The sequence below is a fragment of the Fusarium sambucinum genome, chromosome I (genome assembly GCF_050947815.1).
Source record: "Fusarium sambucinum isolate potato_lamoka chromosome I, whole genome shotgun sequence".
Lineage (NCBI taxonomy): Eukaryota > Fungi > Ascomycota > Sordariomycetes > Hypocreales > Nectriaceae > Fusarium > Fusarium sambucinum.
The window spans coordinates 8,200,624-8,214,159 of NC_139294.1; the positions used below are offsets into that span (position 1 = coordinate 8,200,624).

The 13,536-nt window shown below is 47.5% G+C and overlaps 3 protein-coding genes across 3 annotated transcripts; 1 reads left to right on the top strand and 2 right to left on the bottom strand.

Moving 5' to 3' along the window:
* Positions 1-372: 372 nt before the first annotated feature.
* Positions 373-2,207, bottom strand: FSST1_005407 (aminopeptidase P family protein; the record flags this gene model as incomplete). The annotated part of the gene is made up of 5 exons (XM_083231678.1): positions 373-592; positions 644-1,717; positions 1,766-1,892; positions 1,964-2,031; positions 2,107-2,207. The coding sequence occupies 5 exons, from the start codon at positions 2,205-2,207 to the stop codon at positions 373-375; spliced, it is 1,590 nt and encodes a 529-aa protein (XP_083088837.1).
* A 1,016-nt stretch (positions 2,208-3,223) lies between these two features.
* FSST1_005408 (uncharacterized protein) lies at positions 3,224-6,318 on the bottom strand (the record flags this gene model as incomplete). The annotated part of the gene is made up of 4 exons (XM_083231679.1): positions 3,224-4,096; positions 4,148-4,532; positions 4,587-5,970; positions 6,069-6,318. The coding sequence occupies 4 exons, from the start codon at positions 6,316-6,318 to the stop codon at positions 3,224-3,226; spliced, it is 2,892 nt and encodes a 963-aa protein (XP_083088838.1).
* Positions 6,319-11,690: 5,372 nt separating this feature from the next.
* Positions 11,691-13,326, top strand: FSST1_005409 (26S proteasome subunit RPN7-domain-containing protein; the record flags this gene model as incomplete). Its single annotated transcript, XM_083231680.1, has 5 exons — positions 11,691-11,760; positions 11,841-11,885; positions 11,942-12,222; positions 12,274-13,035; positions 13,084-13,326. 5 exons carry the CDS (start codon positions 11,691-11,693, stop codon positions 13,324-13,326), a joined length of 1,401 nt encoding a protein of 466 aa, XP_083088839.1.
* Between the last annotated feature and the right edge of the window lie 210 nt (positions 13,327-13,536).

Here is a 13,536-nt window from a genome sequence, read left to right on the forward strand (position 1 = left end):
ATATTAACTGGGTCAGGCAGGGGTTGCGCATTTATTGAGGTGAGGTTCCATGACTTCATGCATTGGTGCGTTGTGTTGGTGTGCTTTGTAAATTAGCTTGTATGCACGAGCCGTGTGTATACGGGAGAGTCTTTGTGTTTTTGAAAATCAATAAGGATAAATTTGAAACTATTTCATGATTCGAAAAACTAAAGCCCTGTGTATATCCCAAGAAAAAAATCATTCTCATCGTCGATTCCAATATTCGACGTTGTTAAATCACATCAACGAGACAGGAAGTCTTCTTGCCCATCTATGTGTTATTAGACCTCCCAAATTCTCTTATACCTGTGAAAACTACACTCGTAATAAATCCCAACGCCAATAAATCTCTTAAATCTTCTCAAAACTGCCGTTGATCACGTCAAGCATCTCGTCGCCCTTGGGTGCGCCAGAGCTCAAGTTCTCATAACCTCCGTGCGTAACAAGGATATCATCCTCGATACGAACACCGCCAACGGGATAATATGTCTCGAGGAGCTCGCGGTTGATGAACTTTGCATGTGTCGAGTTGTTCAGGAAGTACCCCTCAATGAAAGGACGGCAGAAGTAGCTTGTGCGAGTCAGTAGTAATTCGCGGGTGCAGAAGGGGTCGGGTACTTACATTCCTGGCTCGATTGTAACTATCATGTTGGGCTGAAGAGTCTGTCTAGGCTTGGTAGGGCCTGGTGTTGAAGCCATGCGGTGCATAGTTACCAGCGCGGCGGCAGTCACCATCTCACGCTTTCCACCCTCAACGTGAAAGTTGTCTCGCATGAGGAGGCGCTCATCACCAGTGACATCGTGAACCTCAAGGCCAAGGTGGTGGCCCAGGCCGTGGGGAAAGAAAGCTGCAACAGTACCCGCCTTTTGGATCTCGTCAAAGCTACCTTTCAAGAGACCCAGCTTGCGCAAGCCTTGAAGAGCCACGTCGCTGGCGTGAAGTTGGAGCTCATAGTAAACAGTGCCGGGCCGGACACGTGCTATGCACTCTTCCTGCATGCGTTGCACAATGGAGTAAATTGCAGAAGCTTGCTTTGAGAAAGAGCCGGTAACAGGAAGGGTGCGAGTAATGTCACTGGCATAACATTGGTACTCACACCCAGCATCGACAACCATGAGTTGGTTTCCCTCAAGTGGCTGGTCATTGGACTCGTAGTGCAATATGGAGGCGTTGACACCGGCACCAGCAATGATTGGGTATGCCTGAGTGTGAGCACCACGTGAAGTACAAGCTGCGAGAATGACTGCTGCGACATCCTGCTCGTTACGCATAGTCAGAAGGCGTTCAGCCACCGCACGATGAGCGGCGGCTGAAATGCGTGCAGCACGACGGATAAGCGCAACTTCGTATTCTGTTTTGATTACACGGGCTTGGTCCATGGCAGGACGTAGCTTGGAGCAGTTGATCTTTGTCTGTCCTCGAGGCCGGTCATGAAGCTTGGGGGCCTGGTCTGTGTGGATAACATAAAGAGTTCTCTCAGGACGGAGCTGGCTGTGAAGAAACTTTTGGAGTTGCGCCGTGTATCTGACGTCGTCAACATCGTATTTTCGCATGGCCTCGGCGGCGTCTGGTGTTGGGCCATGGTATAAGACCTGGCGCGGCTCAGCGTAGGGAATCCAGAGAGTGAGACGATCCGTAGCGATATCATAAGTGAGAACACAGTCAGGAAAGTTGGCGCCGCTCATATAGTAGAAGCTGAAACTTGGTCAGCAAGATATTTGCGACAAAGGGTGTATAACAAACTATCTCCGTTGCTTGAAAGGGGGCGATTGATCTGAGTCCTCGTAGAGCCGCGTAGGCTCACCAGGAAGATAGATGAGGCCATCGGTAACGCCAAGCTCCTTGGCAACCTTGCGCGCATGAAGTTTTGCTATGTAAATTGTCAATAACCTGTTATTTCGTCGGGTTACATAGAGTAGTCTCATCTCTGTCTCGACATACCAGGATACTTGTTACCGCTGCTGCTTTTACCGCTAGAGTCACCGTCGTTCCTCTTCACCTCAACGCACCTGACTCACAACTCTGGTCAGTAACTTGAAGTGGTTCACTAAAATTTCAGGTGTGTGTATATCATTGCCACTCACAGCGCATCAAACTCATCCTCAAGCACAAACTCGTAGCTGACCGAGGTTCTTTCACGTGCTTGAGGCTTTTCCTCCCCGCAAATAGGCTTGGGCGGTGTCATCTGCGCACACTATAAATGAGCGAATCCGACTCGTAGGATAATGTATAAAACGAATGGGCTCAATCAAAAAGAAAGGCCGAAAAACTAAAGAGAGCTGATTCGAGATGAGTAGTTGGGGAATAAACGTTGCTTTTGTGAAAGACGGTTTTCCATGTGATAGCACTAAAGCTACAGTAATCAATAAGCTGAGCTCAGCGTATCGTAACGCGGCGATAACGCCTTGTACAAGCCCAACAGTACTAATCCATCCATTTCATGACGCAACCAGACCAGATCGATAAAACAACGTTTTAGTCTTTAATAAAATTGTTGGGGACAATTTAACTTACTAAGTAACTTCATTAATAGTTCAAGTTTCCATGTATAAACATGTTCTCCTCTCAGGTCATCAGAAATGTTGGCCGTTTGAGGTATAAAAAACGAAATATCTAAGCAGTTCACCTTATGCTATTTAGACAATGATCTCAGGTTATTTATTTTCAACTATAAAGTTCAGATGTCATCTTTTCGGTTACTCACTACTAGGTAGTCTCCATCTTGTTCACAGATCCAATCTGCTTAAGAAAACACTATCCAAATCATATTCCATCAACATGTTATCAATACAACTAACTGGATGCTTTAGGTTGTTTGAAGGCGCCTTATGGCATGTCTCGTTCATTATATCTATACTGGAACTGGATACAATGCAGTATGGGAATGATCTCCCCAGACTACAACACTACCTGGCCAGCTTCTTCCACCACCAAACTCCTAGCAACATGAAGACAATCCAATCGTTGCCTGTATGTACACCAGATCCTACCACCGTCTATGTGCGTTGGCCATATCTAAGAACGTAAGCAATCCCTTGCTATCAGCCTCAAACCAAGGTATCTCAGGCCCCTTAACAATCCAAACACTCCATCCCAAATCAGAATCGCTCTTCCCAAGAAATCAAAATCAAAATCACTAGCCGACGCCTCGCGTGCTTTCCGTCCTCCCGTATCATAAATGGGTATCAAATGTAGCGACCGTTACATTCCTTGGAATCCTCCTCTTCCTGAACCAAAGAAGCCTCCCCAATCCGCCTGCATTCCCTGTTCTGTAAACATTTGTTGTATTTGCCTTTCTTGATGTTGCTGTCTGTGCGCTCGTCGGTGCGCCATTGAATGACCCTGATGGATAGCGTGCGTTTGTGAAACTGGTCGTCTTTGTTGCATTACCGGCGGTTGGTTGGGCTGCATTGCCATGAGGTTCGCAGGATTGGCATACATGGGCTGAGGCGACACACCCATCATTCCCTGACCTTGTTGATGCATCATATAAGGCGGGGGCTGCCCAAAGATCTGGGTTTCCACATCGTCGAACGTTCCAGTCAAGAATAGTTGCATGTCCTGGCCTTGATCAGCAATACTTGTGGTTGGATCCGCCTTGCCGGGGAACCCGAGTTCCATCATAGGCTGGTTAGGGTAGGCAAATGGGTCTTCTGAAGGAAACATGAGTGAATCGAGTTTGTTGACGGGGTTGTGCATGCCTATGGGCTGTCCGCCGTAAGAGAATCGCTGAGCGCTTGTTGCTGTGCTGGTTGTCGACTCCGGAGTGCTACGCTGCATATCCGGGCTCATGAAGTCGCCAAAGTTGGCAGTGAAAGTGTTGTCTTGGAAGGAAGTAATGCCTCCTGCCTGCATGTCCATCGTACCTTGTGACATAGTTGTTGGATATGAACTTGTCGAAACCTGGCTTGCACGTGTGAAATCGGCGGTTCCAAGCGAAGACATGCTTGCTGGAATGGGGACATGATGTGAAGACCCAGAAGAAGGTCGTCCTGTAGGGGCTGATCTCTTTTTTGAAGGTACCTGTCGTAAAGATCCGGTATCAAGTTGCTCTGGTAGTTGATCGAAGAGCGCCTATTTGTCATGTCAGTGTGAATTACGAATCAAAAGGTGAATAGACCATACCGTGAGAGCGCCAGTGACTCGTTCTGCTGACATGCTCTTTTCCGACAACGCTGCGATCATATCCCTTCCGGCTCTAGCATCCGCGAGAACCTCAGTAGAACCAGGTTTCTCGGGGTTCTCTGTAGCATAAAAGACAAGCGAAAGAACAGCAAAAAATTCGGTGTACAGCATGAACCAGTACGGTCCACTAAGAACTCTCTGTTTACGAATCTCGAGTCCGATGTGCACGATGTTGCGAGAGACGCTGATTGCTGCCGCTGCGCAGGCATATGAAAGCTCATCAACCTTGGTCCCTTGACTTAGGCGAGGAGAAACATAATGTAGAAACGGTCTGTATAGAACAAGTTGAACATGCGCATATGCAAATCTCAACAAGTGGCGGATTCTAAGCACGACGTTAGTACATTCTTGGCCATATCCTATCCTAACTGCAACTTACCTGACAGTCTCAATTGGGCCCTCGCCGCTTGGACGCCAGTGTTGGGGAAGTCTTTCAAACCAAGAATGAAGTTCGGCCTCGATTTCCTTGATGCGGCCATAGCTAATGAGGTAGGTGGAAGCGGGTTTGTTATCTTTTGTGAGACTCTGGCCCAATCCCTTAGTTGGGTAGACATATTTGGTAACCTTTGCCAAGATTTCCATTAATTCGGAGTGGGCATTGAATGCTTGGAAGAATGATGGCGACCCAGGGGGTGGTCGCAGGATACCGGTATGGGTGATGAACTCGTCGTCGACTTCTAAAGGAAATGGTTGATCAATGTCGTCCACATTGAGAAGGAGAGGAAAGCCAAGCAATGTCGAAACATAGATATCCATCTGTCGGACTACATAGAAAACCCGTTTCCGGACTTCCTGTTCGATTGGGTCGATCTTTTCATGTTGCAAATGTCGATGGAGACCTATCCGGAGAGATGAGCGCAGTGCAATACCAACAAAGGAGTAGCAGCTGCTAAGGTTCGAGGTAGCTTGGAGAAAAAGAATAACGAATAATAGGGCCTGGAGGGATATGAGATCTCGACAATCCGTCATGTCGTGTAGAACAGATCGCGCGGCATTATAATATTTGAGCCCTTCTTCCGTCGCATCTTGATAGGCCATACTTCGAGGGTCGGTATCGTCCAGGTTGTTATACATGCAGCCGAGAGCCATGACAGAGAAAAGGAGTCCCAGATACTGTGTTTCCTCCTTTGACAAATTGTCCAGTGGGCGTTCATAAATTTTGTCCATTTGCTCATAAAACGTGGGAACGTGAACGATACGAACGAGGCAGGTCGCACAGCTGAGAGAATAATAACAAAGCTTTCGAGTGATGTCCTTTGGCGGAAGTTCGGGATAACTTGGAGCGACTGAGAATGGTGTTCCGACGGAAGACAGCGAGGGTGAATCGAGGCCGGCCGGTCGTTCGGCACGAGGTAAAAAAGGAGTTTTTGAACTTGGACCAAGCATGCCTCGGAAATGCTCCTTCATGCGCTTCAGGAATACCGCACCAGATGAGATACCGTGGAAATCCCAGCTTCCCTTTTCATCGAGATCGAGTTGACCAACCGAATCGATCATGGAGGTCAGATGGGCATCATTCGGATCGGATTGACTTGACCGTTGACTTGGCGGGGGCTGTCGAATCTTGGAGGCTTGAGAGCGAGCATTTTCGCGGTTGCGAAATTCCTGTTGAATGGCTGGATCGAGGTTCGGATCGGCTAAGTCGACGTCGGGCATAAATTTGGAGAGCAGAGACTCGGCGCGTTGTAATCGACTTTCTAATGCCTCAATATACTGTGGCGCCGGGTTCCTTCTCCTATTTGAAGGCTTGTCATACGTGCATTCTGAAGGGAACGGTTAGTCACCGTGCGATATTCCAACAGCAGGGCTTGAAAAGCAAAAGCAGGCGATGGACTAGCCATATACCAGGGGGGCCGCGTACCATAGCTGTAGACAGAGCAGTGTGTGCATGGTTGTTTGCCGTCGCATTTGATCTTTTTCCGTCTGCATTCATCACAGGCGCGTGTTACTCGTCGTCGTTTTTGAATCGGTTGTGATGACGCGCCAGGCTGTTCATTCCCATCATCATCTAATTCGATGTCGGATTTGATGCTCGCCGAAGGTGACGGGGCGTCATCGTGCCAGTCGTGAGAAGATTGGCCGCCGTCGTTGGCGGCGGCGTCGAGGGGCATGTCGGGCTTGATTGTATTAGCAATGGACAATAAGTTCGGTCATTTTTAGAAAAAATTGGCGATATCAAGGGAACACTGTACGAAAGACAAGAGTTTCAGTGCGTCTTGGCGATGCTTAGTGCCCCATGCTGGATTCAACGCGCAAATGATACAAATTCCCAACAAAGGCACAGCGCAACGGCAATATGAGTGTAGGAGCGCGATTGAGGGATCAGGGTTCATAGGCACAACGGTCAAACGACTCGCGGATGGTGCTATAGGGCGTTCACTCACCGGTTGATAGGCTTTTCAGCCTTGATGGAGTCGAATCTAGCGAGTTGGGTATTGTTCTAGCGGAAAAGAAAGCAAAAAAGGGGGAGAAGAAAATCGTCGTTGTTGTCGCCGCCGCCGCCGCTGTGCGGCAGAAATGGAAGTTGAAGCGGGCAGTCGAGTAAATGGTTACAGAATGAATGAGTTGCAGGGTGGTAGGCGTAAGTAGAGGTAACGAGGCCAGTGGCAGCCCATATCCCAATCGCCCCAAGACTCAAAGCCTAGGCCATCAGCGTTGGAAAGACGTCAGTTTAAAATGCCGCGGAGAAAGTGGCAGAGTCAAGAATAGAAACAGAGGAGAGTCCAGAATTGAAATGAGATGGTGATGACGGGGAAATCGCCCAGGTATTGGGCAAACAGAGCGATTAGTACTGTACGAGTTGTACCCTTCTCTACTAATGCTAGACAGGTAGCACCAAGTACCGGAGGGTAAATAGCGTAGCGTTTCGGACTGTACAGTACAGTTTTGTACAGGGCCGAACTAGTGCAGAGTAGACGACGAGACTAGGCTAAACTGTTCCAAGTTGCAGACAGGGAAAGGGATGGGGCAGGATTGCGAGAGAGAGAGCAGATTTCGCGACGGGACCGAAACGGCAGAGCGGGCGGGCACAGGCGATTTGGTAGAGGCTAACACTACGGCCCCAGGTACGTCCCACCTAGACCACCAACAGACTAGGCCGTGAACCTGCTGCAGGTTGGAAACCTACGAACGAGAGAGAGAAGCGAAACGGGATGAGCGAACGAGGGGAGAGAAGGGCAGTCAGTTGGGCGGGTCCATCAAAAGGACCTCCTAACCAGCCCAGACGGACAGGCCAGGCTTTTGGGGCGGGCTTCGATTAAGTTGTCAAAGCCAGTTAGCACCGTGTTGTTGACACGGTTTTACATGTATCTTTTTTTTTACGCTACTTGTTAGTGCAATGACAAAAAAAGAACCAAATTCAAGGTAGATAAAACAGTCAATGTAGACAAGTCTGTCTGTAATCGTAGTCTGTGATCTCTGTACGTACTAATGTATGAGTCCATGAGTGAGGCCACCGCACACCAACTGTGCCCAGATCTCAAGAGTGAACGGCGGTGCATGCTAAGATTTGTCCAAGACTCAAGGCTAGCAATCAAGAGTTGCCAAAGGGAAAATGAGACACAAAAGGTTGGGAAATTTGAGTGCCAAGTAATACCAAGACGAAAAATATGTCGAGCCAAGACTAAACGCCAAGTACTAAACGCCAACGGACGACTGCGTCTGTAGTCTATGGTACAGACAGAGGAGGATACCGTTCTCTTACTTGCATTCTGCAACTGCGCGTAAAGAGAGACAGATGAAAGCCAAACTTAACGTTGCCAGAACAATCCTTCCAAAACAGGGTACCCAGTGAGACGCATGGCTGATATGCAGTAGTGGTATTGGAGAGTTTGCAATGGCGTTGTAGGTATCCAAGATACATACTTGAGGCTTTCAACATTCTGCTTCTTTTATACAAGGAATAATTGGGTCAAAGTTGCGGATTTGACCAAGATGGAATAAGAACGCAACGCTAATAGCATGTTTATTTTCTTTACCTATTATGAGAGTTATTTCCAGTATCAAGGTAAACATATTCATAGTCGACGGTTTACATGACGGTAAAGACGGTATCTTGAGACTCATTAACAAACCAGAAACCCTCGTGAACAGAATCAAAACCAACATTCCCCGACACCTCACACTGTGCATTCCAACTCGCAAGGTCAACGGGAGGTACCGCAGGGGGATAAGCCTTCGACGTACCGTACCAGCAGGGGAGGAAACATGGATCCAGAGGTATTGATTTGCTCACTTTGTTGTGCACATACATGCAAAAGAACCTTTGTCTTGACGAGATATTAATTGCCTGAGTACGAATATTATCCCTGGTTTTTATTTTGTTTTCTCCGATCAACAAACCATGTATCAGTCAGTGGCCGATATTCATTTCAGAGAACTACCTCATTGTGCTTTGGCGCATTACATGAATGAGTCAGTGCCATTGTAATCAGCAACGGCCCTACACTAACTAATTAATTACTGTATGTAAATCTCGTAACGCATCAGTGGCTGAGTTCCATGTCAAGGTCTTCCAATTTGACGCTGTATCCCCTCCCATGAAAAGGAACACGAATAATATATTATTGCAGTACCAACGTGTGCGCAATTTGAAGCACAACCACGGCTAAGACGGGACAGTAACCTCGAGAAAAAGAGAAGGCATCTCCACTGGCCAGGGCCTTTCCAGTGGACGGATGGAAAGCCGCGCGGCCGCAAAATAGACTCGCAGTCTCAGGAACCACCCCCTCTTGGAAGAACCGCCGTTCAGCGCCGCTGTGTGAACAAGCTCAAGTTGTTGCACCGGCGGATTCAAAATGGCCAGCGCGTTGTCGTTTAGTGATCATGATCAATTGACTGATTAATCAACGGATTGGACGGGTCAGGCGAGAAAGAGAGCGTCCTGTGCTGCAATGATTTTGTCGGCAAACATGACAATGTCATTGTTGGCACCCTTTGACACAAGCAACATCAAGTACAGTACAGAGTACAGAGTACAGAGTACAGAGAAGTAATTTTAAGCACCCGCTATCTGTACTCTGTATCCGTCGTACGTGCAGGTTGAATGGACATGTACCAAATGGGGGCGATGAACGAAAGCGCAAAACGTAAAACGCTCTAGACCAACCTTGTCGTCAGCTAAATCACATCCATCAACCCTGACCTTGACGACTTGCTTGCATGGGTTGCAGACGGTGGTGGAGGCTTGTTAGGCTTGTGAATGGCTGCGCTAGGATGAACCTAAGCCTCACAACACCAGAAATTTGTGGAGGTTATTATTGTTTCCGTGTTATCTACGATAATAGAGGTCTTGTGGCAAGAACTGCCGTTTCAAGAGCTCAAGAAACTCGGAGTCGCGAGATAACAATCGAGGACGACAAAGGGCGCAATCAAGCGTCATGTCGATCTGTTGTTGAATACTCCGTACACATCACAACGTTGCATGTCTGTCGGTGATCCCTGCAAATCACCAGCAACTCTATTCTCAACGGTCACAGACGGCCCTCAGGGTATCAGAAAAGTTGACCACTGGAAGCATCAGAGACGAAATTAGTAGGTCACTTTATGCCCCTTAGACTATAGTTCTTAGAATACTTATTTTTATACCCTAAGACTTAGGAGGACATTTTTCTGCTACCCAGTAGATGGCCCTAACTTTGTCAATACCTTATCCTGCAGTCTAACGAATGCACTGGCTTAAGTGCGCCCTTTGCTGCTGCTGACGCATGATGGAAGCTTAATAAAAACAAAAGTTTAATGACGAATTTGTCGGTGAGTTGCAATGACATGAAAGGTTCAGGGTCCTCGTTGATTAATCGGATGGTATCAGATAATTAAGGTTGATGATCAGACCTCTGGTGTATTGGCTGCCTCTCGTCTCTTGCGTCAGAGCCGACATTTCTTTGTTCTGTAACTTGCGGTATTGCAGCATCTCCAGTATTGAGCTGAATTTAGAAACAACCATTTATCGGCTCCGGAAATCACGGAAGCTGGCGGCTTCTGAATGGATGATTCCTATGTATGTGGCTTCCACCACGCTGCACAACCGATCCAGAGCGCCACACCTAATGGCCACATTCACCATTCTCTTCATCAAAAGAGACCCTGAAGCTGCAGCCCTCCTCGCATTCCATTCCATTTTCTAATGAACCATTCTGCATCTGCCATGACGATTTTCCCAATTTGATACTGCTATTAGTGCATATGACATCATTCATCTCACCATATTCTTATGACAGCAAAGTACTCTGTACTACCACCTGGATCCAGACCAAATTTCCGGCTCTTGTCCGGGTTTCCTCCGAGAATATTCTATCATAGTTCCTGACCTGACAGCGCGCCCTCTCGCGTCTTCGGGTTTTTGTTATACGCCTGCTGATCGCTTACTGGTGGAAAAGGTGCCAGGTTCTCAAACTACAGGCTAGACCTACCCAGTATTCTTGTTCCCTCGGCCGATAGAGTCGGCCCAGAAGAGACCAAACCTCATATGATGCCAAACCGTGCCGTGATCAAGCCTTGGCGTCTGTCTTGGCGTGAAAGCTTTGTTTTAACCTCTTCCACCTTGCTCCGATCGATCCAGATCCAAGCAGTCTTTCCCACAGTTGTATCCGACAGTTTAATTTTGAGCCTCTTAAAACTCTAAGTAAGCATGAATGCGACCTGCGAATTGATGCTGCATGGCACTCAAGGTTAAAAATCTGAGTTTTTTACACTATCATCCCACCGTTCTGTACACTGATTGAGTGATACCGCATAAGAACAGCGCAGATCGACGGTCAAAAAGGAGACAAAAAAGTCTGATAATTATCACAGTACAGATGGCCTGGCCTCATCACCAATCTGTATATATTGACAATCGGTTATCAATTTTCCAAGTATCATGGCGCATCTGTAGCTGTGCCAAGGTCGATGAATTTAATACGTAAAATACACCCACGATGGACCAACAAAATTGCTCTAAACATACAAGATTGAAAGCTACCAGAGAGGACCTGACTCAATTCTTAGGTTAAACCTGTTATACTTGGAAACCCATTTTTGCTTGACTGTAACCCTGCCCACAATTGATATCGGTAGAGGTAACACTTTTGGGATAGCAATCAGGTTCCTTACAGAGGTCAATTTGCATCTATCCTGGTGGGTAGCAGAAACAAATGGCCTCCTAAGTCTTATGGTATAAGAATAAGTACTCTAAGAACTATTTCTAAGGAACATAAACTAACCTATTAATTTCGTCTCTTATGCTTCCAGCGGCCAATTTTTCATACTGAGGGTCATCTTTGTCGACTAAGTATGTATAGGGTAGGCGGACTGACCCCACACCTGTTCTGGAGATCTCAATACGATTTCCCCCACCTTCGACCTCCACCCCACCCCGTTGGAGCCTAGCAGTAGGTAGCTGCTCATGACAATCCACCAAACCACACGTCAAGTTACAGCTCTCTGCATCTCCAATTGTTTTATAGGTAAACTGGATGCTCTGTAGATCAGCTTTACGCCCATAATGTCCGAATCAAACTCCCTTCTGGCCTTCTTCAGCCAGCAAAGCAACACGGGCGGCATAATTGTCAAAGGTACGTTCAACGAATGTCGTCAGTGTCGTGAACCATCATTCAAGCGCACTCTTGAGAAAGCTGTACTGACTGTCTGCAAGAACAACCCAAACTCGACCTCGACCTCTACATCTCGAACTACACCGGTCCGTTACTACGCCGCTATCGATGCCATACCGACATGACCGCTAAACTTGTCTAGGTCGAACGAGAATCGACCGTCTCATACAAATCGGAAAGTCATCAGTGCCACTATGCATCGATGCGCTCAAGCTCGCCATAGCTGAGGCAAAGAAGGGCTCGGATGTATCGCAATACGGTGAAGCTTGGAATTGTCTCCGTACTGCGGCACCTCAAGAGCCAGAGGCTCAACTCGAAACAGAATGGGTCGATCGAGTTGAACGTGAGAACAAAGCCGAGACCACACGTCTCGAATCTCAACTTAAGCAGTACCGTCACAACTTGATCAAAGAAAGTATTCGAGTGCGTTATAAAACTTTAATATCGTGGTTGAAAGTTCTGACACAGCTCTAGATGGGCAACGAAGACTTGGGGCAGCATTTTGAGAAAACAGGAAATCTGGAAGCGGCAGCCGAAGCATACAATCGCATGCGACAGGACGTCACAACCACCAAGCACATTATCGACTGCGGCATACACCTAGTCAATGTCTACATCGCTAGGCGTGACTGGACCATGGTACTCAATAACCTTGGGAAGATCATCGGCGTTCAGAGCGGCGAAGAGGAACGAATCTACCAACCTTATACGAAGCTTGTATCCGGTATCGCGCTCCTCGGGCTGAAGCACTATAAAGAGGCCGCCAACTCCTTTCTTCAAGTTGACTTCAGCTTGCCTCCAGCGCAATACAACCACATCGCCAGTCCTAACGACATGGCAGTGTACGGAGGGTTACTTGCTCTGGCAACTATGGAGAGGGACGAACTTCAGACTCGACTCTTGGACAACCAATCCTTCCGTTCATTCCTGGAGAATGAGTCACACATCCGCAAGGCCATCAGCCTATTTGTTAATGGTAGATATTCAAACTGTTTGGCCATTCTCGAATCTGTTCGAAGCGACTATTTACTCGACATTTACCTGCAGCGCCACATCCCCACGCTCTACTCACAGATTCGTAACAAGTGCATCGTCCAGTACTTCATTCCATTCTCGTGTGTTACCCTTGAGAGCTTGAATAAGGCATTTGCATCAGAAGGGGAGTCGGTTGAAACAGAACTTGTAACCATGATCCGCGAGGGAACTCTCAAGGCCCACCTTGATGCAAAGAACAAAGTGAGTATCATTGCTTCTAATATAGTTACATACGCTAATTCATTATAGTTGCTTATTGCTGTTCAGCCCAATCCTCGGCTTGAGATGCAAAAGCAGGCCCTTGACGTCTCTCGCCAGTACGAGCAAGAGGCGAAGGACAGGCTTCGCCGCATGAGCATTATTGCTGCTGGTCTAGAAGTTGTTGGTAAGAGACAACAGCATGCCGGTCAAGTCGGTCGTGGAATCGACGAGCAGTGGTACGATGATGCTAGAGCATCTGTTCAGCAAAACAAAGTTGAAGGGGATCAGTGATTCAGCAGCTCTCGAGAAAACTCTCAAGAAAGTCGAGTCCCCGCAGGACCAGGCGGGTTTACGAACAAATGAACGGCATATCGCATTATGGCCTAGGCGTTGGTGTTTCCTGATTATAACTATCCGCAAGGACGCGGAAGTACTGTGTGGCAGATTAGATCAGGCGTCCAGGGACATGCATATCTTATTTAAATGGAATGCTCTTGACAC